General features: G+C 34.7%; 3 protein-coding genes and 1 pseudogene across 5 annotated transcripts; 1 reads left to right on the top strand and 3 right to left on the bottom strand.

Annotated features, from left to right (window-relative positions):
* Positions 1 to 848: 848 nt before the first annotated feature.
* On the bottom strand, positions 849 to 3,175 carry LOC127638044 (vertebrate ancient opsin-like; annotated as a pseudogene).
* Positions 1,360 to 12,334, bottom strand: LOC127638368 (5'-nucleotidase domain-containing protein 3-like). Its single transcript, XM_052119858.1, has 14 exons — positions 12,046 to 12,334; positions 10,873 to 11,057; positions 10,323 to 10,397; positions 10,170 to 10,225; positions 9,968 to 10,058; positions 9,613 to 9,750; positions 7,402 to 7,462; positions 7,128 to 7,230; positions 6,839 to 6,940; positions 6,084 to 6,165; positions 5,904 to 5,990; positions 5,421 to 5,561; positions 4,977 to 5,041; positions 1,360 to 4,539 (listed from the first exon to the last, which is right to left on the bottom strand). The coding sequence occupies exons 1-14, from the start codon at positions 12,332 to 12,334 to the stop codon at positions 4,272 to 4,274; spliced, it is 1,743 nt and encodes a 580-aa protein (XP_051975818.1). The 3' UTR covers positions 1,360 to 4,271.
* A 1,041-nt stretch (positions 12,335 to 13,375) lies between these two features.
* Positions 13,376 to 14,488, bottom strand: LOC127638618 (protein brawnin). The gene is made up of 3 exons (XM_052120213.1): positions 14,374 to 14,488; positions 13,823 to 13,984; positions 13,376 to 13,706 (listed from the first exon to the last, which is right to left on the bottom strand). Exons 2-3 carry the CDS (start codon positions 13,928 to 13,930, stop codon positions 13,617 to 13,619), a joined length of 198 nt encoding a protein of 65 aa, XP_051976173.1. The 5' UTR covers positions 13,931 to 13,984; positions 14,374 to 14,488; the 3' UTR covers positions 13,376 to 13,616.
* Positions 14,489 to 15,567: 1,079 nt separating this feature from the next.
* On the top strand, positions 15,568 to 22,332 carry LOC127638366 (G/T mismatch-specific thymine DNA glycosylase-like). Of its 3 annotated transcripts, XM_052119857.1 has the most exons (11): positions 15,568 to 15,678; positions 15,992 to 16,063; positions 16,356 to 16,552; positions 16,634 to 16,827; positions 16,931 to 17,000; positions 17,099 to 17,234; positions 18,576 to 18,658; positions 18,744 to 18,838; positions 20,085 to 20,256; positions 21,012 to 21,134; positions 21,466 to 22,332. In XM_052119857.1, exons 2-11 carry the CDS (start codon positions 16,008 to 16,010, stop codon positions 21,552 to 21,554), a joined length of 1,215 nt encoding a protein of 404 aa, XP_051975817.1. In that variant the 5' UTR covers positions 15,568 to 15,678; positions 15,992 to 16,007; the 3' UTR covers positions 21,555 to 22,332. The 3 variants fall into 3 exon arrangements, with proteins under 3 accessions (XP_051975817.1, XP_051975816.1, XP_051975815.1); XM_052119855.1 differs by having other exon boundaries at positions 15,605 to 15,678; positions 15,992 to 16,552; XM_052119856.1 differs by having other exon boundaries at positions 15,581 to 16,552; positions 21,471 to 22,332.
* Positions 22,333 to 22,407: the final 75 nt, after the last annotated feature.

Here is a 22,407-nt window from a genome sequence, read left to right as displayed (position 1 = left end):
ATTTTCCTCCAGGCTGTTTTTATCTCCCTGAAGCTAATAAAGGTTCACGAGTCACAAATCTTGCATTCGCTACATCCCTTTAAAAGAGTTATGGGATATCACTTGCATTGAAGTATTAGAGATGTCTCAAAAAAAGAAAGAAAGAAAGAAGGAAGGAAGGAAGAAAGAATAGAATGTATCAAGAAAGAAAAAGAAGGCAATAAAAAGAAAGGAACATATCAAGAATCAAGGAAGGAAGGAAAAGGGGAAAAAGTAAAGTAAAAAAAGGGAGGAGAGAAGGAAAAAAGAAACAAGAAAGAAAGAAGGATACAAAGAAAGGAAGAACCAAAGAAAGGATGGAATGTATCAAGAAAGAAAGAAATTAAAAAAGAAAGAAATGAAAATGAAAAAAGAAACAAAAAAGGAAGGGTGAAACATATCAAGAAGGAAAGAAAGAAAGAACAAACGAATGGAACATATCAAGAATCAAGAAAGGAAGGGTGGAAGGAAAAGGAAAAAAGAAAACAAGAAGGAAGGGAGGAAGGAAAAGGGAAAATAAGAATTAAGAAAGGAAGGGAGGATAGAAGGGAAAAAGAAAGAAAGAAAGATAGGATGGAACATGTCAAGAATCAAGAAAGGAAGGGCAGAAGGAAAAGGAAAAAAGAAAAGAAAGAAAGAAGGAAGGGAGGGAGGAAGGAAAAGGAAAAAAGAAAAGAAAGAAGGAAGGAAGGAAAAGGAAAGAAACAAAGAAGGAAGGGAGGAAAAGGAAAAAAAGAAGGAAGGAAGAAAGGAAGGAATGAATAAGTTATTTGAATTTAAACAAATAAACTTTAGCACACAAGCTGAACCTCACTAATATGGTAATTGCTTTATAGCATCAGCATAATCAAAAGTCTCCATACAGTCTTCATGGAGATAAGTACTTTACTGTAGCAGTATACAGTGACAGCAGTGGGTAGGATGAAGCAGGAAAGGGTGTAGAAGATTAAAGAATGCTTGAAGGTAACCGTAGTTGCTCCAGGACCTTTCCTCCCAGTCTAGAGTGCAGGACGTCTGGACACCCTCTGGCCCATATGAGCTCCAGCCCAGCAAAGGTAGGACGGCCCAGAAGAGGCAATAGAGCCAGACAAATACAAGATCCAGTCAGCTCCTGCGGATGTTCAGCTTGAAGCCTGTCATGGGTTTGCAGACAATGTTGTATCGCTCATATGCCAGTAGTGTGAGTCCACAGAGACACCGGGTCTGGGGAGAAGACATTTAACGGTTGTCTACAAGATGTTTTTCACTTTGCCTACATAACAGTAGTCTACAGTATAAATAAGACAAAGTATTTTTAAACAAACTGCATTTTTTTTAATTATTCTTATAGTTTAAAGGCAGTTTAAATTTTACAAGAGTCAATCAAGAGTCAATACAATTAATGAAACTGATGACAATAATTTTCATAAAACAAATGAAAAGTTAAATAATTACTCAGCAAAGAAGTTCACAGCGAAACCCTGAAAAACACAGAATGCGTGACCTAAAAAAAAAAGGATCCTTCATAATTTGTGATGTGACAATCGCAGAGCCGATGGTGGCAATCATAAGATCTGATGAGAATGATGACATTCATCGCATTGAGAAAATGCTTATTTTTAAGCATTAGGCGATCACTAAGGAGTTATTAAACACAGAAAGTAATGTGTTTATAAACATGAGGTACAAAAATATGCTGTAGCCAACACATGGGAAAATTGTAGGTCGAACCATCATAGCCATATCTGTAGAAGTGACGCTCTCTATGATTGAGTTTGAAGTCTGGCAACCCTGAAGTCAAAAGGCAGGGTTTTGTTTGAGTTGATCAGGCCATCATATTATTTGTCAAATTACTTTGTTTTACCTAATAAATCATCTTATTAATAAAATCGGCCTTGGCAAAAAGGTACTTTGACATACCATCTAGGATTGGATGTTATATTTCAGTTCTCACTAATAGCACATACCAAACTATTACAAAACAGCAGAGCAGAGACAAAGAAGGAATTTGATTGAATTTGTAATAAACATCACAAATACTCTTCAAATAAGCAGTAAAAAAAAAGTTGCACAAAAAAAAGGTCATTCCCATTCACTATAAACAGACAGAAAACTGTTGTGCAAACTTCAATAAAGGAAGATACATCCAATTATGACATATTTACATTATGATGAAAATGTTCATATAATACCGTGTTCAATGTAGTTAAATTAAAATAATAAAAGTAAAAAATATATATTATTTTCCATGCAGGTATTAATGCCCAAAAGGCCATCATGTAAAATAAAAAAGTAGTACAATATGCTGCTTATTCACTTTAAGAGTTACATGATTGTACAGAAACTATATTATTCTACAACTGTAGCATCTGAACTGTCATACAATGTCTACCCACGATAAAACACATTATTATAATACATTGCAAAAACACAGTATGTAAGGCCTTTAAAACATTGAACACTGAAATTGCTTTCTATTATCCTTTCAAGATATATACTGTATATAGTGCCTGCTAGTCTTCCTGAGTTTCCCCTTTGATTCTAATAGATCCTTCTCTTTCAGCAATCTGAAATCTCTTCTAGTTGTCCCAGAAATCAGAAACCTATTACTTCTATTTGTGTAAAGGTCAAAGGTTAGATCAGAGGTAACTTCATTTTTTGCTCTTCAGCAAGTACTCAAGAAAAGCAGTCTGACATGTGTGACTTCAAGTATTCACTCCCTTATTCTTCATATAAAGATAATGGAGGTGGACTTATGAAGGCCAATGATGAAAGCCAAACTACTTCAATTACAAATAAAAACTATAAATAGCCTAATCTAAACTACTGTGTATGAGGCACATTCTCTTAAACAGCTAAAACAATTGTCAAATCTCTCTTGTCCATATACGGTCAGTTCATCCCAACTGTGACATGGTATCAAGAGAACATCAAATATAAAAATAAAAGTATTGACAGTTCAATTCCATACCTGTGTGTCCCAGCAGAGTTTAATCTGATTCTTAAAAGTGAAGTGAGTAATTATTTTCTTTGTTAAAGGGGTCATGACATGAGGAATAAAATTTTCCTTGATCTTTTCACATATTAAGAGGTCATTGTACTATAAAAACTACTTCACCTTCAACGAGCGTGTTCCTACACTGATTATTCTTAATAAGCTGACAATGCGTGCGGTCATGTAAACAAAATAAACCACGCTTATGAATAACACAATCAACAAGGGTAGGTTTTTCCCATTACGCCAATTTCGCATGTCATGTAAACCCCTTACCCGGTGTTCTTATCGGCTCATCCAATGTGCGTGCGAATTGACCACATGCCTCTTCACGGCTTGATTTCAAAAGTAGAGAATTATGTGCTTATTTCAAGTGTCATGTGAACACAGATTTCTTGATTTTTGAGCGTTATCAGCATATTGGTGTGCATGTAAACGGCTCAATCACATCCATAACTCAATGGCAAGAGAGCAGAGAGCCAATCAGAACAATGGGTGTTTATTATCAGGTCTTAAAGGAAAAGCAGCACCAAAACAGAGTGCTTCTGACAGTCAAATATATGACTGTTTTTGTGCAAAAAAAAAAACTAAAAACTTGACTTATCTTATAAGTATATCTCATGAAAATTATTAAAATAATAATAATAATTAAAAAAAGGCATGTCATGACCCCTTTAAAATATTTTCATCTATCCCATCCTGACCAGCACAACAAAGCAACATTGGCTCTACCAGGATTATCTGTTTGAAGTGACATTTTTGGGTGAACTGCCCCTTTGAACTGTGATTTGCCAATTTTGTCCAACTGTATGAGTAATGTACAAAGTGAAGCACTTACCTCATAATAATAAAATATAACATAATGGAGATATTAAACATATTTCTGAGCAACGTAGTTAGTGCCTAAACCAATTTCCCACTACCACATAAAGCATACCACTCGAGACCGTTGATAATAGACTCTGAGTTTGATATCTGATGTCTATCTACTGATGCTATTCTGTGGTTCACACAATATACAGCATCTGACAGTTAAAAGGATAGTTCAACACAAAATGAATATTCTGTCATTATTTACTCATCATTATGTAGTTCCAAACCCATTTTATGTTGGGTAGAATGGCAGAATGGCAGAATGACAGCCAACATTCTCATTTATTGCATCCTTTATCCATACTATGAAGGGGGACAGTGACTGAGACAGAATGTCATGTGGGTTTGGAATGACATAATAGTGAATAAATTATGATTTTTGGGTGAACTGTCCCGTTAAGTCTCTCTACTCTGATCCAGACTTTGTCCTGTGGCTCTGGAAGGGGATGTTTATTGCTCCGAGGCTGGTTTGCTCTGGCCAGATGGGCGACTCGTGTTGCAGGGGGGTGCGTCTAGGGTAGAATGTGTGCTGGAAGTCATAGTTCAGCAGACAGCTGAGGGAGGGCATATAGATGTCTGCAAACCGTGAGAGACGACGCGAGAAGTAGGTTGGGTTGTGGTACGTACGGAAAATACTCCCAAACTGGGCGTTGAAGATGTCTTTAGTCCGTAACCTGCCAAAACAAGGACCGGATATCTCAACTACATCATGTGGGTTACAGCAAGGACAATTTGTGGACAACTATTAAAAGTAGTTAAAGAAATAGTTCACTCATACTCACCCTCATGTTGTTGCAAACCCATTACTTTTTTTCTTCCAGGAACACAAAAGGAGGAAAAAAGCAGTCTGAACTTTCTGCCAAACATCTCCTTTTGTGTTCCACAGAAGAAAGAAAGCCAAACAATATAAAGGTGAGAACATGAAGACAGAATTATAATTTTTGGGTTGAGTTATCCCTTTAAAATTTTGTTTTTCATTTACTCTATGTCATCTATATATCGGTAAAAGAAAGAATAATCAATTAATGATTTTAAATGTCATGTTTCTCTATAATAAAAGCAAATGTGTGTATTTGTCCGTGTGATAAGTTTAAGTCTAAACATTCGTTACCTCATTTCCTCCCTTTCATTGATCCATTGCTGAGTCACTGTTTGTGACACAGGATCTCTGTGCACCTGCCAGATAAAGACAGATACACAACTTCATTAAACTAGGGAAGATTGTGCAGGCACTGTCAAACTGTGGAGGGTAAAAACTGATAACTGGTCCTGCTTTGTATTAAAGTGAGTGGACAAATGCTTTGACCACAAGAAAACTGAAGACAAACACACTAATATGAATAATCATATCAATTTCAAGAGGTTAATCGGGTATTTGCATTATACTGAACTGGGAGATATAATGTATAATAGCAATAATGTCAACATGAAATAAAAATGTAGCCCATTTACTTTCTAAAATCCATCAGATTACGCAAGTAAATGGGTTTGCATTTTCTGTGCATGTTGACTTTAAACTCTTGTTTTCCTTAAGCACGCCCCCTGGTGGTCTGACCTGCATTTGTTCCAACAGCCCGGTCAGGGCCTGCAGCCAGGTCATAGTGTGGACATATTCCTCAGTGTTCATGATTTTTATCTCCTTTCGTAACTCAGGAATGATAGCTCCTGTTCTCCAACCATGTTTCAGTGTGAGGTCCTATGTGTAGAGACATCATATATTACATAAATTTCATTACATAATTGTTTTTAAAATAATGTACCCAAAACAATGCCTTCAAAATCATTGAGTAGCCAAATCATGGTCTGTAATATCTGTATAGGCCCTGTTGAGACACATTTGATTGTAGACTTGTAAATTGCATTTTGTAATAAGCCAAAACCTACCACTCTTTTGCAAGACACATATCAAATAAATATTCACATCACAACAGATCAACTCAGACAGCAAAGCACCAAAGCAAAAAAGGGCCTCATTTCTCAAAACAGCTTCGACAGCAAAATATTGTTTGAGTTCAAATAGAAGAAAAATGATCCTTACTGCAAGGTCACTATAAATGTGATCTCCAAAGTACAAGACTTTTGAGCCCCTCCAGCCTGTAAGCCGCAAAAACTCATACAGGTTTCCCTGGCAACAGACAAATTGAACCGATCACATTCCTTGATCTTTAATATTGAATAGAAAAAGCTTGCAGTTAAGCACTGGGGCATAAAATCTTACCTGTTTATAGATATGCCCTTTCTCAAGGTGGTGAATCCTGTCCCATAATAACACGCCCCTATCAGTAACTCGCCTGAATGGCCTTTAGAAACCAGAAAACAGCATAATGTTATTGTTTTGTTGTTTGTTTTTTTTTCAAAGAAAAGCTAGTATGGTTAAAGTCAACATGAAACTGTGTTTGCAGAGCACTTTTTCTTATGTAATGTAACAGAATACTCAGGGGGGAAAAAACAATGACCAAAAAACAAAACAAATCAAAAACAAGACAAAACCATAACAAATCATATTGCGAAATGATTGGATTTTTATACCTCGAGAGCATGTGGGACATTGACAAGATTTAAGAATAGTCCTAGAAAAGTAGCTTACAACAATGCTTCAAGAGCTATTTGGCTATTGGTTAGCATTATGATCCCCGCCCACTCAGCCTAGGTGATGTCATCCCAAAAGGAAAGATGTTTCAGAGGTGGAGCAAATACGAAAAAAGATTTTGAAGACAAGCATTGTTTTCATTGAAATAACGTGCACTGATTGATTAAGTGTGCACAAGACCATGAACACATATTAAGGCGTTGACTTCATGTTGACTTTTAATACTTTCATGAAGGTCATTTGTTATCATTTAAAAATAATCTATACAGAAGACAATAATTATGTCGTAAATAGGCCGTAAACACTTATTGACATTTGTATGATTAATTCACTGTTCATAGCCAGCGGACTGACAGGGCGTTACCGTGGTTTTCGGAACTTACTTCCTCCTGTCGTTGAAAAAGCCCGGCTTGTCAGCCTGCACTATGACAACATCAAACAGGTCCCGCCAGTCTTTTCCAACTATGTAGTTCATACCTCGATCTCTACAATAAGGAAATCAAAAGACATTATAAACAGTCATCATGGCGAGCATTACACAAAAAGCAGTTAGTCACAATGGCTTTGTTTTGAGTGTCTAGTGAGAAGGTCCATTTCAAGTAATATCAGTCTATAATTGAGAAGTACAAATGTGGTTATTTTGATTCTCAAATTAGTTTCAGTTGCACCCACACAAAATCAAATGGGCTGTTGGTAATCAAAAACATCTTCTTTCCATTCTTAGAGAGCTTCTGTAAAACAGCATGTGTCTGTTCAGCGTAACAGATGTACTTCTCTGCAGAAAAAAGAAAACAGGGTGTCACGAGAACATCTCTATTGTGTCTTTTTTACTGATGACGACAAAATTAATATTTTTTACAATTAAAACAGATAGTTCTATTTCTGGATGCTGATTGACACATGCAGGAACAGGTATAAGAACTAGAAAGAAGAAATAAAATCTTACCAATATCAGCCTCTACTGCTCGATACATCATTCCTTTGACGTGGACGTCTCCTATGGCTTCCTGAGAGCGGAGAAACAAACCAAATGCATAATATCAAAGCACAGAATTCACATCAATGTTCTTCAGTGAAATAACACACAAGGGCCTGATGTCAGTCACCTCCTGTGAAAGCTCTCCTTAATTTTATCTGGGGACACTGATCTTTCTAGGGACAGTGTATGGAGCTCTCCTTTAGCACTTGTCATTTCCTAATGATGGTTGTAACTGAACGCAAGAGCAAGACAAGTGTGCGTCTTTTTCACATATCTGTAGTCCCGTTACAAGATATAAACCCATCTATAATGGCGCTTCTCTCCAAGCAATTGAGGCAGAGGGTGCTTCCAAACATTCCTTCTAAAATTAGACTGTTGCTTTCAATGCTGCTCACGACAAACTTAAATATAAACTTCAGGAGCCATATTTATCCAAACCTGAAAATATGTGCTAAGGGAGGGAATTTAGAAGGTTCTGACATCAGCAGTACCCTAAAATTACAGTATTATGTCTCCTTGGAAACAAGAATCATGGCGATAACACTTATCACTACAATAAGGGTCTATATGTTAACATTGGTTAATGCTTTAGGTATCATGAAGTAACAATTAATAATCATATTTGACATGATTTTTTAATCTTGGCTTTTGTAATAAAGAAAAGAAAAAAATGGTTAATTGTTAGTTCATAACACATTAGCTAATTAAATTACTTTAAATGTTACATTTATTTATTTATTTTTCTTATTTTAAATGATATATTTCAGGGTGTAAACAAGGTAGCTCTTAAAAACTGCTTTTGTTTTGTTCCAAGTTATGTCACCTGTAACTAAGTAAAATTGTGTTATAACACGACATATCAATCAAAAGTTAAAGCATTACAAAAATGATTTATCCTAATGTCCAAAAATGTCTCCAAGTATCTAAAAGCCTCTCCAAACATATAAAACTAGTGGTGCACCGATCAGAAAATTTGAGGCCAACGCGGTTTTTTAACACTAAGATCAGTCGATACCGATACCATTTTTTTTTTAAAGTGCCCTTTGACACACTTTTACAAGTTAAATGCTGCAGTTATATGTTTATGATCCACACAGTTACATTACAGTAACACTTTACAAAAAGGTTCCATTTGTTCACATTATTTAACAACATTACTGTAGTTAACATGAACTAATAAACTTACTGTTAGTTAAACATATACTAATACATTTTTAAAATCAAAAGTTGTGTTAGTTTACATTAGCTAATGTAAGATGAACAATTGTACTTTTATTAACTAACATTGATTAATAAATGCTGTAAAAAAAAGTTTTTCATGATTCATAATGAAACCTATTTATTAAGTGCTCCCAAAATTACCGGTAAATTTAAATTATATTTATGGTGAATGATCCTCTCTGCCCATATTTGAATGACTTCCATCTATGATTGCAACAATCTGAATCCTAATACGAGTGGTTTAGCATTCCATGATGATGGACAATGTACTACATGTCCGATGAAGCAGTTTGATTCAGGAGAGCGAATGGGTTTTTATCATATTGTGCTATTTTTTGTTCTGTTCATTTTTTGTTAAGTTACATCCGAAAACGCAGCTTATAAGCAACAACTTATAACACGTATGTCAAAAACATGTACTAAGCTATTACTCACTATATATTTTCTGTAAAACAAATGGGCTGGTTGTATTCTACTCTTTGAGAGCTTTCCAACGACATATGACACATTGCTATTTGATCAGTTTGATTTTTTTCCCGATTATAATAATATGTACAGTGCAAAATGATAAATAAATTATCGAAATGGAACACTTCAGATTTGTCAGCAAATTTCAAAGCACTTGTTTAGTTGTGGTCATAATGCCTACATGCCTTTGAAAGTACAGCGTCTAAGCTTTAAAACAATACCTATTTTGTGTTGGTCAAGATGGTATTTATTAATATTTTGATAATACAATTTTTCTCAGTGCAGGCCAAACATTCACTTCCTTTGACTTTAAATTTCTGATATGTGATGCAATTGAGCCACACTTGATGTATGAAAGATGCTATACAAATAAAATGTATTATTATAAAATAATCTCAGTATGCAACGTTATTGTAAAGTGTTACTGGCGTTTCCTAGTATGATACATGGTAAGTTCAGATGAATGAAAGCTTTGTCTTGAAAATATACCTTGACGTCTTTATAAAGATGAACAGGTTCATAGTCGATATTGTGCTTCATGAAGTAGTCATTAACACAGGAGAGTAGTGTCATTTCTGGCAGGGAGAATATATCCATGAACTGCTTCATGGTGTGACCATGAGAACTCTGTATGCAGCGAGAGATTAAGAGAGACACATTAGGATATTGTTCACATCACAATTTCAATGCAACTTTTCACTCATATTGTTATGCTTGTAATTTGTAATTTAAAAAAATATTAAATGAGAAAAATGCAATATAGAAGCTTCACAACTGGTGTCAAACTGTAGGTCTCTTTACAAAGATCTGTTAAAAATGTTAGACGATAGACCAGACAACAGACCTTGCCGTAGAAGTCACTCATGATCTCGAGGGGTACGTGGGAGCCCTCGTACATAGCAATGACCTCCTTATCTGGCACAGGATTAAGACCTCTATGGAAACATTCACATGAAAGTGAGCAATGGCAACATGACACTATACCAAACAAGACTCTTTAGAGAAGTAATGTATGACCTGGATGTTATAGTAAATATGCACACTACCTGTATACTGTACCCAACTGGATATAATGAAAGGCGTCAATCTTCATCAGTAAGGCCTGGTTCCAGATGAGATTAGGAAAGACTGTAAAAATTAGCTAAACCTCCGAAAAAAATGGCATGACTGATGCATTTGAAGCAGAAATTGTCAAGTACCTTTTGAACATCATAGTGCAGACCACGAATTACAAAATTAGGGATGTACTCATACTCCCTCAGTCCCTCTGGATACTGATGAGGACAGAAAAGAGAGAAGATTTTGCTGAAAGTATCGACTCTGTATTTCTTTAAAACTGTACTTGTTGTCCAACTGACAACAGGTTTTGTTGCACATGTGCTAAATACCTATGTAATGACCATGTTTGTTAGTACATGAGCACTATGTATTAGTAATCAAATGCATGTACACATACATTAGTAACTGAATATGTTATTTGTGCAAGAGCAATGGGACAATCTGATAATAAATCTCAGAGTTGTTCAGTTGCTTTAAAGCGGTTTGTACACATGCATTTCTTGTTAAATGCAATGTACAGTAATTACACCATCATAGATATTTTTGCACAGCTGACTTATGACTAATATGCACATATTTATTTCTATACATTTGAGACTATACCTGTGGTATAATAATAGTGTAATATTTATGATTTAGCAATGATTTGTATAAAAATTATTAATTTAAGAATAAATCTACAGTTCTCACCCTGTGCTCCTGGATGAGGATGTCCCGGGCGATGCTGAAAATCAGGGTGTGTAGGTGACTGGAGTAAAAAGCCAATGTGTAGTCATAGTCAAACCCATATATCTCTATGTCCTGCAGACTCATCTCATTATTAGCAAAGATGGTGTCAGGGTTCACAAAGTTGTTTGATATGACAGGGATTAAATCTGTGGAGGAAAAAACTTGCATGTAAATAAATAATTGACCATTCACGTCTAAATTTTGTTGGCTAAAAATGCAATAAAAGAGAAAAACACCTTTATAAACAGAACTTATATGTGAAGATTTTTGAAAAGTCATGAGTTGCTCTGCAAATAGGTATTAAGTCATTTTGCAAGTACATAACTGTACTATATTCATATATCAACATGATTTCCAATCATGATGACCTTTAAATAGTATACCTAAGGGTGACTTTGAAGGTCCAAAAAGCACATAAAGGCAGCATAAAAGTAATCCATAAGACTCCAGTTGTTAAATCCATGTCTTCCGATGTGATATGATGGTGTGGGTGAGAAACAGACCAATATTTAAGTCATTTTTTCCTATAAATCTCCACTTTGACTTTCACTCCCACCTTCTTCTTCTTTGTTTTTGCTGATTCACATTCTTCTTGCATATCAAACCTACTGGGCAGGGAGAATAATTTATAGGAAAAAAGAGGGTCTTAAATATTATAAGTTTCTGACCCACACCTCTGAAGATCTGGATTTAACCACTGGAATCGTATGGATTACTTTTATGCTGCCTTTATATGCTTTTTGGAACTTCAATGTTCTGGCCACCGTTCACTTGCATTGTGAGGACCAACAGAGTTTTTTTTTAATCTTCGTTTGTGTCCAGCAGAAGAAATAAAATAAATGATGAGAGAATTTTCATTTCTGGGTAAAATACCTTTAAGCTGAGCTATCTGGTCTTCCAGCCTGACCAGCTGAAAAGTGTCCAAGGCCCCTCTAAAACCAGCCAACCAGACCAGACTGGAGCAAACCAATATTAGGCTTGTTTAATCTGTTTTTCACTCTTTCTGTAGAGATCTCACTTCAGTGATTATACCCATTATAACATTTGCTTAATCTTCCTATGCATTGCCATTTACATTATACAAAAAATATACTCTTTGGTCACCTTTGACAATTGACATATACTAAAACTAACCTTGTGTTTGCTTTTTGGTTTCATTGTAAACGGACCAGAGCCAGCTGGTCTTGTCTTCTTCACTACAGGAGCCGGTGCACATGTTCGCTGCTGTCAGTTGCTCCACAGGGACCTGCCTCCGGGACACGGGACCAAATACCTGTCCCCTTGAGCGAATCATCCACGGCGTGCTGCTGTTTACAGACCATGTCCTGCTTCTAGTGTGCAGATGCTTAAAGTGTGTTATTAGACTCAAAAAGCTATCCTTATTTCGGACAAGGTTTAAAAGGGACAAGAACATGGTCGGCATTTCTGTACCGTACCAGAGCTGCCTTCAGAATGACAGGCAAGCGCTGGACAGTGTACAAAACAGCATACAGGCTTCCGTCTTCACATGTCATTTTCATAATAAAGGTCCCATCTTGATATATGGGTAATTGACGAATAAAAAATGACAAATGTTTTACAAATTTAGTTTAAAACACATGTGTCAAGTTTTTCCTTTGAGTCCATGTTGGTGTCATACATTTTTGAAAAAGACTTTATAGCATGTTCAACTACAAATTGATTAATTACATTAAAAATGTAAAGTAGTGTAACCATCGTGTAAAAGGTATTACATACTTTACTTGCCCATTGAATACACATGAATAAAGACAACGTAAAAATTCAATTAAAAAAAGTTTAATTTAATATCGTGAATTTTTGAGTCAAGAATATTAACAAGTTTTCTTGGGGTTAATCCATTTGACTGGAACAAAATGCACCTTTATATTAAAATACATTATTTTGTATTTTTTTTACTTCACACAAAGTCATGAGGGTCTACAGGTTTTTGTTTAGTTTTAATCATATGACTACAGAATTGCAAACTGAACATTAGTTACACCACATTATTTATTTTTTTCACTGCTTATTGTTTAATGAAATAATCATCAAAGATTATTCCGAACCACTTAAGCAAACATAAAATATTTTAAGAATTTCAGCTTGTAATTCAACTTTACTTTTATAAATAATATTAATAATAATAAAAGTATCTGAATGTATTTGGATTGTTACACTAAGGCCAAAAAAATATATATATACAAGTAACTTTGAACTATAATTTAAAAAAACGTCTACCATAGTACAGTACAGGTGTATTTAAGTAACTGTTTTTTATGAATTGCATGATTAATGTCTTAACATCCTCCCATAAATATACATGTACAGTATATTTACAATTATGATGGATTTTTTTGAACTAATTCTATAACTTTTTACCTTTTAAGTTAAATCATTAAGGCATAAAAACAGTTATTAGCTTCTTCCACAAAACTGCAAATGACACAAAATAATTAGGCAGTCATTTTTAACAGAAAGATCAGCATTTATTTATTTCCATTTCAGATTAACTAAAATCTTCTAACTAACAGTCTCAAACTATGAAGTGTTTTACATGATAACGAAGACAAAGAACAAGAACAAGTACAAATAACTTTATTCACAGTATAAACAAGAATTTATTTTATAATTTTACACAGGCTTTGGGAAAAATATATCTGACACATTTAACACCATTGTGCATATATACAGTAATCCCAAATGGGTCATTGATTCTCTGAGTCTGTCTGTCTTGCTCTCAAACCAAGAAGTTCTGTTCGCAGTTCTCCAGGCTTTGGTGGGACCTCGGGAATGGTCTAACATGCAAGAGGAACATCGATTATGATGTACACATTGATTGATGAAGAAACATTTGACAAATAAACATCTATGAATGGAATTGAAATGCACAATACTTGATCTGGACAATTACCAAATCTGGACGGTAATACTGATGAACAGCCTGTGCTCCAGCAAACATTGACAACACACTGGCAGCAAACATTCTTAGGTATCTTGGCCAAGATACACCTGCTGGCATCTCTGAAATAGGGTTGGTTGACAGATGTTCTGCCACTTAGGAGACTATTTATACCTAAGAAAAAAAGCACTTAAGCACCCTGCTAACCACACAGTGTCTTTGTAATGCTGGTACTTTTACATAAAACATTATAATATTATCTCACCACAGCTAGCAAGTGGGTAAATACAGTGTCATCATAAAAATACTTGTTAATATATAAATAAAGTTAATATCATTCATGAAAGACTGTCACTGCTTATAAAGAATTTTAAAAATAAATCTTTAATTTCGTTTCATGCGCCTCTGCCAAAGAGACTCATTTGTCAAATCAGTTGTTTTTGCTAGAAGGACATTTAATCATTGCTATCTGTAGCCACAATTGCATATGTGCTCTTAACTTGTCATATACTATTACAATTTACACACGTTACCGATTTAATACAAGAGAAACGCATACTGACCTTTGTAATGTTTAGCCGATGTAAAACTATACGAGGATGTTTCAGCAGCTGCAAAGGTTGCACAGGGGTCATTTTTATGTGACAACCGCTGCGGACCCACGCATGTTTAGCTCGCATATGGAACATTGTAAATCGGTAAGCATAAGAGGGAGTAATGCAATTTGTTATTTACATTAAAAAAACTTATTGATGAAAGACTCCGATATTAATTATTAAAAATATATAAAAGTACATATAAAATATTTCAGAACATTTTACGTACATCACAAATGAGTTTTGAAAAGATAAGTATTATGAGAATCATACAACCTCCCCTTTGTATATAATGGTACGCTCCAAAAAGTAGACAGGTTTGGTAAATAGGAAGCTAGACATTTGTAACTCAATTCCTCATAAAAGCATAGATTTTATTTAACCACATTTAATACCCAGCATTATTTTCTTGTCTTATATTATGTTCTTCTAACATAAACAGCATGCCATTCGATCGTTTTATACGCTAAATATATCTATATATGAATTTTTGTTCTCATTCCAAAAGGCATAAATATATTGTTTAGAGGGATAGTTTAAATGATCTCATCATTTACTCATCCTCATGCCTTTCCAGTGTTTGACTTTCTATCTTCTCCTGAACACAAAACAAAGCTTTATAAAACAATATTTCAGCTCTGAAAATGAAAATGAAAAAAAAAAAGAAGAAAAAACGAAAAAAGAAGAAGGATTGAAATATTGATCTGTTTCTCACCCAAAGTGATTGCATCACTTCAAAAGACAAATAAGACATATTAAACCACTGGAGTCGTGTGGATAATTTTTATGCTACCTTTATGTCTTTATGTTTTTTTTTTTTTTGGAGCTTGAAATGTCTGGCCAACATGCACTTGCAGAGCTGAAATATTCTTCCAAAAATCTTCGTTTGTGTTTTGCAGAAGAAAGTCATACAAATCTGGGATGAAAGTAATTAAATTATGAGATAATTTTAATGTTTGGGTGAACTATCCCTTTATGTGCTTATCTTATTTTATGTTCTTCTAAAACAGCATACCGGTCGATTTTTTTTAATATAATTAATAAATATAGAATGGGAGGACTTTTATATTAAAATAAAAAACCGCGTATTGTTCAAACGTTTCGCATAAATTGTGGTAAAATAGGCACTTTTATTTTGAATTTTGCTTTTAGCTTTGTTGACACTTGTACTACACCGGCTTCATGCATCATGTTTAGCATCAATTTGGCCCATAGATTTCTACTCTAAATACTGTTATGTGCCAGAAAAGGTCTGAAGGATATATATGGCAGGTAAGAATTGAAATTGTATTGCCCACAAAAGGAGTGGTTTTATGTTTGTATGAAGTCAAGGATTTACACATAGCTCCTAGCTTATTGAGTGCAATGAGCTACTAGTTAGCTGCTAATAGTGTAAAATGTAAACAACTGGTTAAGTGGTCGTATGTTTATAGTTAAAATGCATTTAAAATATAATCTTCTGCCTTTTAATTTAAAATGCTACGAATGAAATGAAACAAATGCACCAGAACCAATTAAACAAAGGGAGGTGTGGTTTCCCAGCTGGCATATGAGTAATATAAACATGACTATTAATCTATTAAAGTAAGACTACAATTAAGATGGAAGAAAGGCAGTATTCATCTCTGACGGCTCCTATGGATTATCTTCAGTACTGGTGAGTTTGCATAGCTCCAAAAGAACCCAAATGAGTTTTAAACTCATTAAGTTTGATTAATTAAATTGCTTCCTTTAACCGCTTTCTCTAATACTTGTTTTGAAAACATCAGTGTTTTCATATAATGTGATTTAAGAAATATAACCCAGTCCAAAAAATGCGCTCATCCGGAAACTTTGATGAGTAGGTGTATTAAATATATTCAGAGAAAGCTGGAAAACACTGGCGAGGTAATCTTATTCTTATTCCATCAAATTGCTCTCTCTTTTTCATTGCGATTTTGTTTTCTCAGGTACCAAGCTAATCAACAGTTTCAGCCGGAGCAGGTGCCACAGTACCACCAGATGGTTAACAATGCCCAATACACTGAGAGACCGATGGAGGAGAAAGTCATGACTGATTTGTCAGTACATCAAGATCCATATCTGGATCAAACTCAACAGCCCAATCAACTCTTTGTCCAGCCACCAGATATGGCCTTGCCACCAGGTAAGGGCCTTCCAGCAAATGTAACTTAAACTGTGACATTTCTGCAGCTCAACTATGTCTCATTAAATATCTGTTTTGTAGCCCCTCCGACAACACCAGGAAAGGGGAAGAAAAGAGGCCGGCCTCCAAAAGGTGAAGGAAAGGATCAGGTGCAGACTGAAGACTCTCCAAAGAAAGCTAAAAGGACACTAGACCGATTCAATGGAATGTCAGTTGAAGAAGTCATGGCTAGGAAGCTGCCAGATGTCATCACCCATAATCTTGACATTCTGATTGTGAGTTTCCATTATAACCACATAATTGACAGTCAATGACTTTAACCTATATTTATTGTGCAATATTTTAAACAAACAAATATAATAATGATTTTTTTCATAGATCGGGATCAATCCTGGACTGTTGTCAGCCTACAAAGGGAGGCATTACCCAAATCCTGGGAACCATTTTTGTATGTTTAATTGAGCTGATCTTATTCTTTGCAAAGGATGTTTATATATTTATGCATACCTTTCAAATCTACTGAATGTTTATTTGATTGTTTCATAGGGAAGTGCTTGTTTCTCTCTGGGTTGACTGATGAACAGCTTAATCACATGCACGATCAGACTTTGCCTGAGATGTATGGCATTGGTTTCACCAATATGGTGGAGAGGACTACACCAGGAAGTAAAGATCTGTCAAAGTAAAAAATTAACTCTTTCACCTTGCTATATGCAAAGAAAATATTATGTTTTGATTGTTGTCTTTCCAAAGACTAAATAAAATCAGCAGTGAATGTGAATGTTTGTTAGTATTAGTTTAATGTTTTAAGAGGGTGGTTTAGTAATAAGCAAATGTTTCAGCTGGTTAAAGCTGCACTATGTAACTTTGTGCTCTCTAGTGACATCTGTGGTTGAAAATTAAAATTGCAAGCAATTTGCAGAAGAACACATTACGTCAGTTGTGTTCTGGCACTGCTCTTCTGGCGGATTAATCTCCCAATTTGAGCTTTACCTGGACATTTCCTATGTGTGATCATAACTAGAGCCGGAGTTATAAAATGCTATTTTCATTACATGATTGAACGTCTGAAATGGAAATATTACTTTGATGAAGATAAACAACACTCTTATTTACATATTTAAATTAATTTTACACTTAAATCGCTTTTCTGACTGTACACTCAAAGCACTTTTAACTAGAGAACAGGGGACTCTCCTCAGCCACCACCAACAGACCTTAATAGGATTATTCACGTGTTTTATCTACTATTAATGTTCGAGTTGTACTACAGTTTTCAATTTAAAAGGTTAAACTTGTGATATGGCTGATAGGAGTTCAATAGAAGATTTTATTATTTTATACTATATTGTCCAGCCTCAGTTACTAAAATAGCATGTCGATGCAATGCACACAATAACACATAACAAACTAAAAACATAAAACGCAGATTCAGTAATGATGGGGATATAATATACTTTTATATATTAAATGTAAAAAGAATATTCATAAATATGCAATATAACAATTACAAGAAGTCAATTTCAGAAGTCCTACATATTAAACATGTCACAGGAACTTAACCGGACAACATGGATACATAGCGATCGGTTGACACACGAGTAATGTTCAATTTATAGCAACTTCGCCAAATGGATAACATATAAACATCCATCTAGACTGCAACGTAGCTGCCTGATCTGTGTGAGTGTTACTGAACTGAGCTGAACAGTGTAGTTAGTTTCTGCAGCTGGAACATGAGACGGTACTTCTTTCCTGTGTATGTGGACGTGATGTAATAGTGCAAGTATGAACATCATAAACCAGTGATTTTGCACCAAATCGAACCTGACAGCTCAAAATACAAATAAGTTTTATAGGGTTAACGTAGTGAATCGGGGTAAGGACATTGTTATGAACACTGATTGTCAATGTACTCAATCAATAATGGCAAATTGTTCATTTTTAACTAAAAAAATATACATTATAATATACACATAGTGCAGCTTTAAGGTATATCCTCAAGACTGTTATTTCTCTGCAGCAAAGAGATCCGTGAAGGTGGTCACCAACTTTTGGAAAAGCTTCAGAAGTACAGACCGTTAATTGCTGCTTTTAATGGCAAAGGTAAGGCTTTGATTACAACGTTTTGACATTTCAACATTTATACTCATTTTATCCAAGCTATAATTTAATCTTGTTGATATTTCAGGCATTTATGAAGTATTTTGCAAGGAAGTTTTTGGAGTGAAGGCCAAGAACTTAGAATTCGGATTGCAGCCTTACAAAGTGCCAGACACAGAGACGGTATGAGTTTCTTACTTCATGCACTGAAAACCCTAATATAAGTTGTCTTAATGCAATTGAGTGAATAAGTTTACTCAATCAATTGACTAGAGTAATGGCATCTCCATAACCTGTGTAATTAAGAATGAATCATATAGAATGAACTTAACTAGATGCAAGTTATGCATCTACTCAGATTTGCTATTTAAATGTTGTTGTTTCTACTTCATATTTTGAATCGAATGGACTCAAATTTAGGTCATAGAATAAAACAGTTTAAATATCATTTTACAGATTATTACTGATTCTAGGTAAATCATTAAATACAATTATTTCTCCACAGAAATGCACAAAACTTCAGTTGCACATGCATAAGGAGAACTGAGATAACAGGGTTAACAGGGAACTACTTGCCTGGTGACATCACTCGAATGGTGACATCAAACAAAGCAACTGTTAAAAAAAAAAAATATTCAAAAGAGCTAAAACCTTAATAACAGCTATTTAAATGCCCCCAAATGTTTCCTTTGACCAAGGAAATATAATTAAATAATTCAAGCACAAGTCATTATGTGTGTTCCCCATAGCCAGTTTTTTTTTACTCAATAATTTTGTTATTTACACTTAAAATCTTAAGTCTATTGGTTTTTAAGAAAAATAAGTTCAACATAGATGTTTGAGTTATAAGACCAAAACGTGACATTTCAACTAAATGTTTAATTACGACAACTTGATTTTTCCAGTAATGACAACATTTGGGTTTACAGTGTAGTACCAGAGAGTATTTACCAAAGACAGGCCACTTCAATTAAAATTAATGGGAGAAATTGGAACAGCCAGCAGATGTAGAAAGGAAGTCCTGCCTTGTTAAAGAGTCACTTTTTAGATACAAACATTGCATGTCAATCAACTCAAGAATGCGCATGCACATTAGCTATACAAGCTGGGAAAATCAAGTTTTTTAGCGTAATTAGAGGTAAAGAAACACAATTTATGATACCAGTGTTGTCAGGTTTTACTGCAGATTTAAAATATGTTCTTTGACGTAATCTTGACCAACCGTTTTTTGAGATTTTGGTCTTTCCTCTAAGGAGATCGGAGCTGCACTTGAATGCCACTTGTTTGCATAGAAAAATAGCTGCTTGAGAGCTATCCAAAGTTGGCAGCTGAGTGGACTGACTTGCTGAAAAGACTTCGGTGGTACTTGGATTAGAGCCCTGCATTAATACCATGTCTTGTGAATTTGATATGCCTTTCTTTTGTCCAGGTTTGCTACCTGATGCCATCATCAAGTCCACGTTGTGCACAGTTCCCTCGTGCTCAGGATAAAGTGCACTTCTACATTAAGCTAAAAGAAGTCAGGGATCAGATGAAGGGAATGGACAAGACTCAAGAAATCCAAGAGACAAACTACACTTTTGATGTTTCTCTGGCCAAAGGTAAAGAGATGATAAAGACTTTTTGATTTTTTTGATGTATTTAGAATTTTAAAGTTCTATTTTGAGATTGATCTTGTAACTCTCATTTATATTTATATATATATATTATAATAAAATATTATCAGGGAAAAACATGTCCTAATCCAGATGCTAGATATATTTAATCCATATATTTTGTACCTCTTATTTAAAGGAATTGTTCACCCAAAAATGGAAATTTGCTCATCATTTACTCTTCCTCATGCCATCCCAGATGTGTAGGACTTTCTTTCTTCTGCTGAACAATAATGAAGATTTTTAGCAGAATATCTCAGCTTTCCAGGTCCATACAATGGAAGTGAATGGTAACCAGAACACCAAAAGCTCCAAAAAGGAGATAAAGTCAGCATAAAAGTAATCCATCTGACTCCAGTGGTTTAATCAATGTCATCTGAAGCGATCCAGTTAGTTTTAGGTTGGACCTGATCAAAATATAGCTTCTTTTTCACTTTACATCTTGACAGCAGTCTCCTTTGAATCATGATTTCAAGCTCGATTACACTTCCAATTGTGTCATCTAGTGCTCTGCGCATGTGTTAAGCACAAGGGATTGTAACTGATCTTGAAATCATGATCGTGCCTAAAGACCGCAATGACAAAATGATGAGAGAATTTTATTTTTGGGTGAACTATCCATTTAAACATGTATTTAGTTCTTTATATGAAATATGCTTACATCAGATTAAGCCAACTATTTGTTGTCATTGTGTTTCTAGAGGATGCCAAAAGATTAGCAATCAAAGAGGAACAGCATGACCCTGGGTATGAGGAGACCTGTGGTCATGGATCATGGGGGGAACAACAGCAAATGTTTGGTGTCCATCCTTCTAACGGGACAGGTACATATTCCTATGTTCATGGAAAACCTGGAAATGTGAGTTAAATTTAAAATGCTGATTTCCAGGCCAGGAAAACATAACAATTTCTATAGTGAATAGCAATGTATCCTAGAAATTACTCTATTGAATAATGACTTTAGATTACATTCACAAGTCACAAACAACGGAAATGGTCATTAAAAAAATCATGGAAATTCACTGTTTAAAAACTGGGAACCCTGATTCAGAATGAACATAAATAAATACTTTACTAGTTTCCTATGCTGTTTGCATCATAAATATTTTTGACTTCATGTGTCAAGTGCTAGTAATAATGGAAACGTATGTGTAGACCAGGTAATGGACCACAGGTGGACAATGCAACCATTTGCAGACCAGATTCCAGACATCAGATGTAGCAGCAACAATGGAACAACCTGAGAAAAGAGGTTATTGGAAAAGGCTTCTATTATGCCCATGTCTACACTGCATGTATAGAGGAGGACCAACAAGATCTTTTTTTATTATTATTGATATTTTATGTTTAATACATTTACTTATGTGTGCTTACAATTTGTGTGTGGAGATACAAAGTTTTGTTTTCATGAAAGCTGGATTGAACATGAATGAATTTCCTCAAATATGACTGGTTAAAACAAATGATCCTGTTTTATTTTAGACAGTTTCACATGTACTGTCTAAAATACATTGTCTATCATACTGATATTATTTTTAGATGGAAAGGATCTCCTTCAGTTTGCACACAAAGACTCTCAGTGCAAGAAATCCCTAATGCAAGCCACTGTTGGACTCTAGAAGGTAGTTGTCTTCTAGAGGTGTATCACTGTGCATGCCCTCCATGCATGTTTTTTACGTAGTACTGCAGATGGCATGCCCAGACCTACATTATGGTGCTTATTTAATATTAATTAATACAATTTACCTCAATTTGAATGGAATTTTTAGACTTTTTACAATTGATTTTATTGTTATGGTCACAACCAGAGTGCATACCTGTTTTATGTGTAATAACACATACGTTTTATGTGTTTTGTAGCAGTTTTAATCCATGTTTTTACCTCATAATAACAATCTGGCATTGTTGTTGTTTGTGAGAATGCATTCTGTATCATGTATATCATTCTTTAAGGTGTATTTTATTATTTTTTTATATGTTGGTATTAGCCTACTGATGGATTGCTTTGGAAAATAAAAACAAATGGAAAAAACAAAAATTATGAATTTATTTTTTCACTGGTATATTTGTACACTGTACATTTATAGTGCAGCAATT

This window comes from Xyrauchen texanus, chromosome 46, assembly GCF_025860055.1.
Source record: "Xyrauchen texanus isolate HMW12.3.18 chromosome 46, RBS_HiC_50CHRs, whole genome shotgun sequence".
Taxonomy (NCBI): domain Eukaryota; kingdom Metazoa; phylum Chordata; class Actinopteri; order Cypriniformes; family Catostomidae; genus Xyrauchen; species Xyrauchen texanus.
This window is presented reverse-complemented; position numbering and strand designations above follow the sequence as displayed.

Coding starts and splice junctions, on each gene's coding strand:
- LOC127638366 (XM_052119855.1), top strand. CDS start 16,243: ATGAGTAGGTGTATTAAATATATTCAGAGAAAGCTGGAAAACACTGGC. Junction 18,839..20,084: donor AAGTGCCAGACACAGAGACG/GTATGAGTTTCT, acceptor TCTTTTGTCCAG/GTTTGCTACCTGATGCCATC. Junction 20,257..21,011: donor TGATGTTTCTCTGGCCAAAG/GTAAAGAGATGA, acceptor TTGTGTTTCTAG/AGGATGCCAAAAGATTAGCA.
- LOC127638618 (XM_052120213.1), bottom strand. CDS start 13,930: ATGCCAGCAGGTGTATCTTGGCCAAGATACCTAAGAATGTTTGCTGCC. Junction 13,707..13,822: donor AGTATTACCGTCCAGATTTG/GTAATTGTCCAG, acceptor CTTGCATGTTAG/ACCATTCCCGAGGTCCCACC.
- LOC127638368 (XM_052119858.1), bottom strand. CDS start 12,334: ATGCCGACCATGTTCTTGTCCCTTTTAAACCTTGTCCGAAATAAGGAT. Junction 6,941..7,127: donor AACAGCCCATTTGATTTTGT/GTGGGTGCAACT, acceptor TCCTTATTGTAG/AGATCGAGGTATGAACTACA. Junction 5,042..5,420: donor GGCTGTTGGAACAAATGCAG/GTCAGACCACCA, acceptor TTTATCTGGCAG/GTGCACAGAGATCCTGTGTC.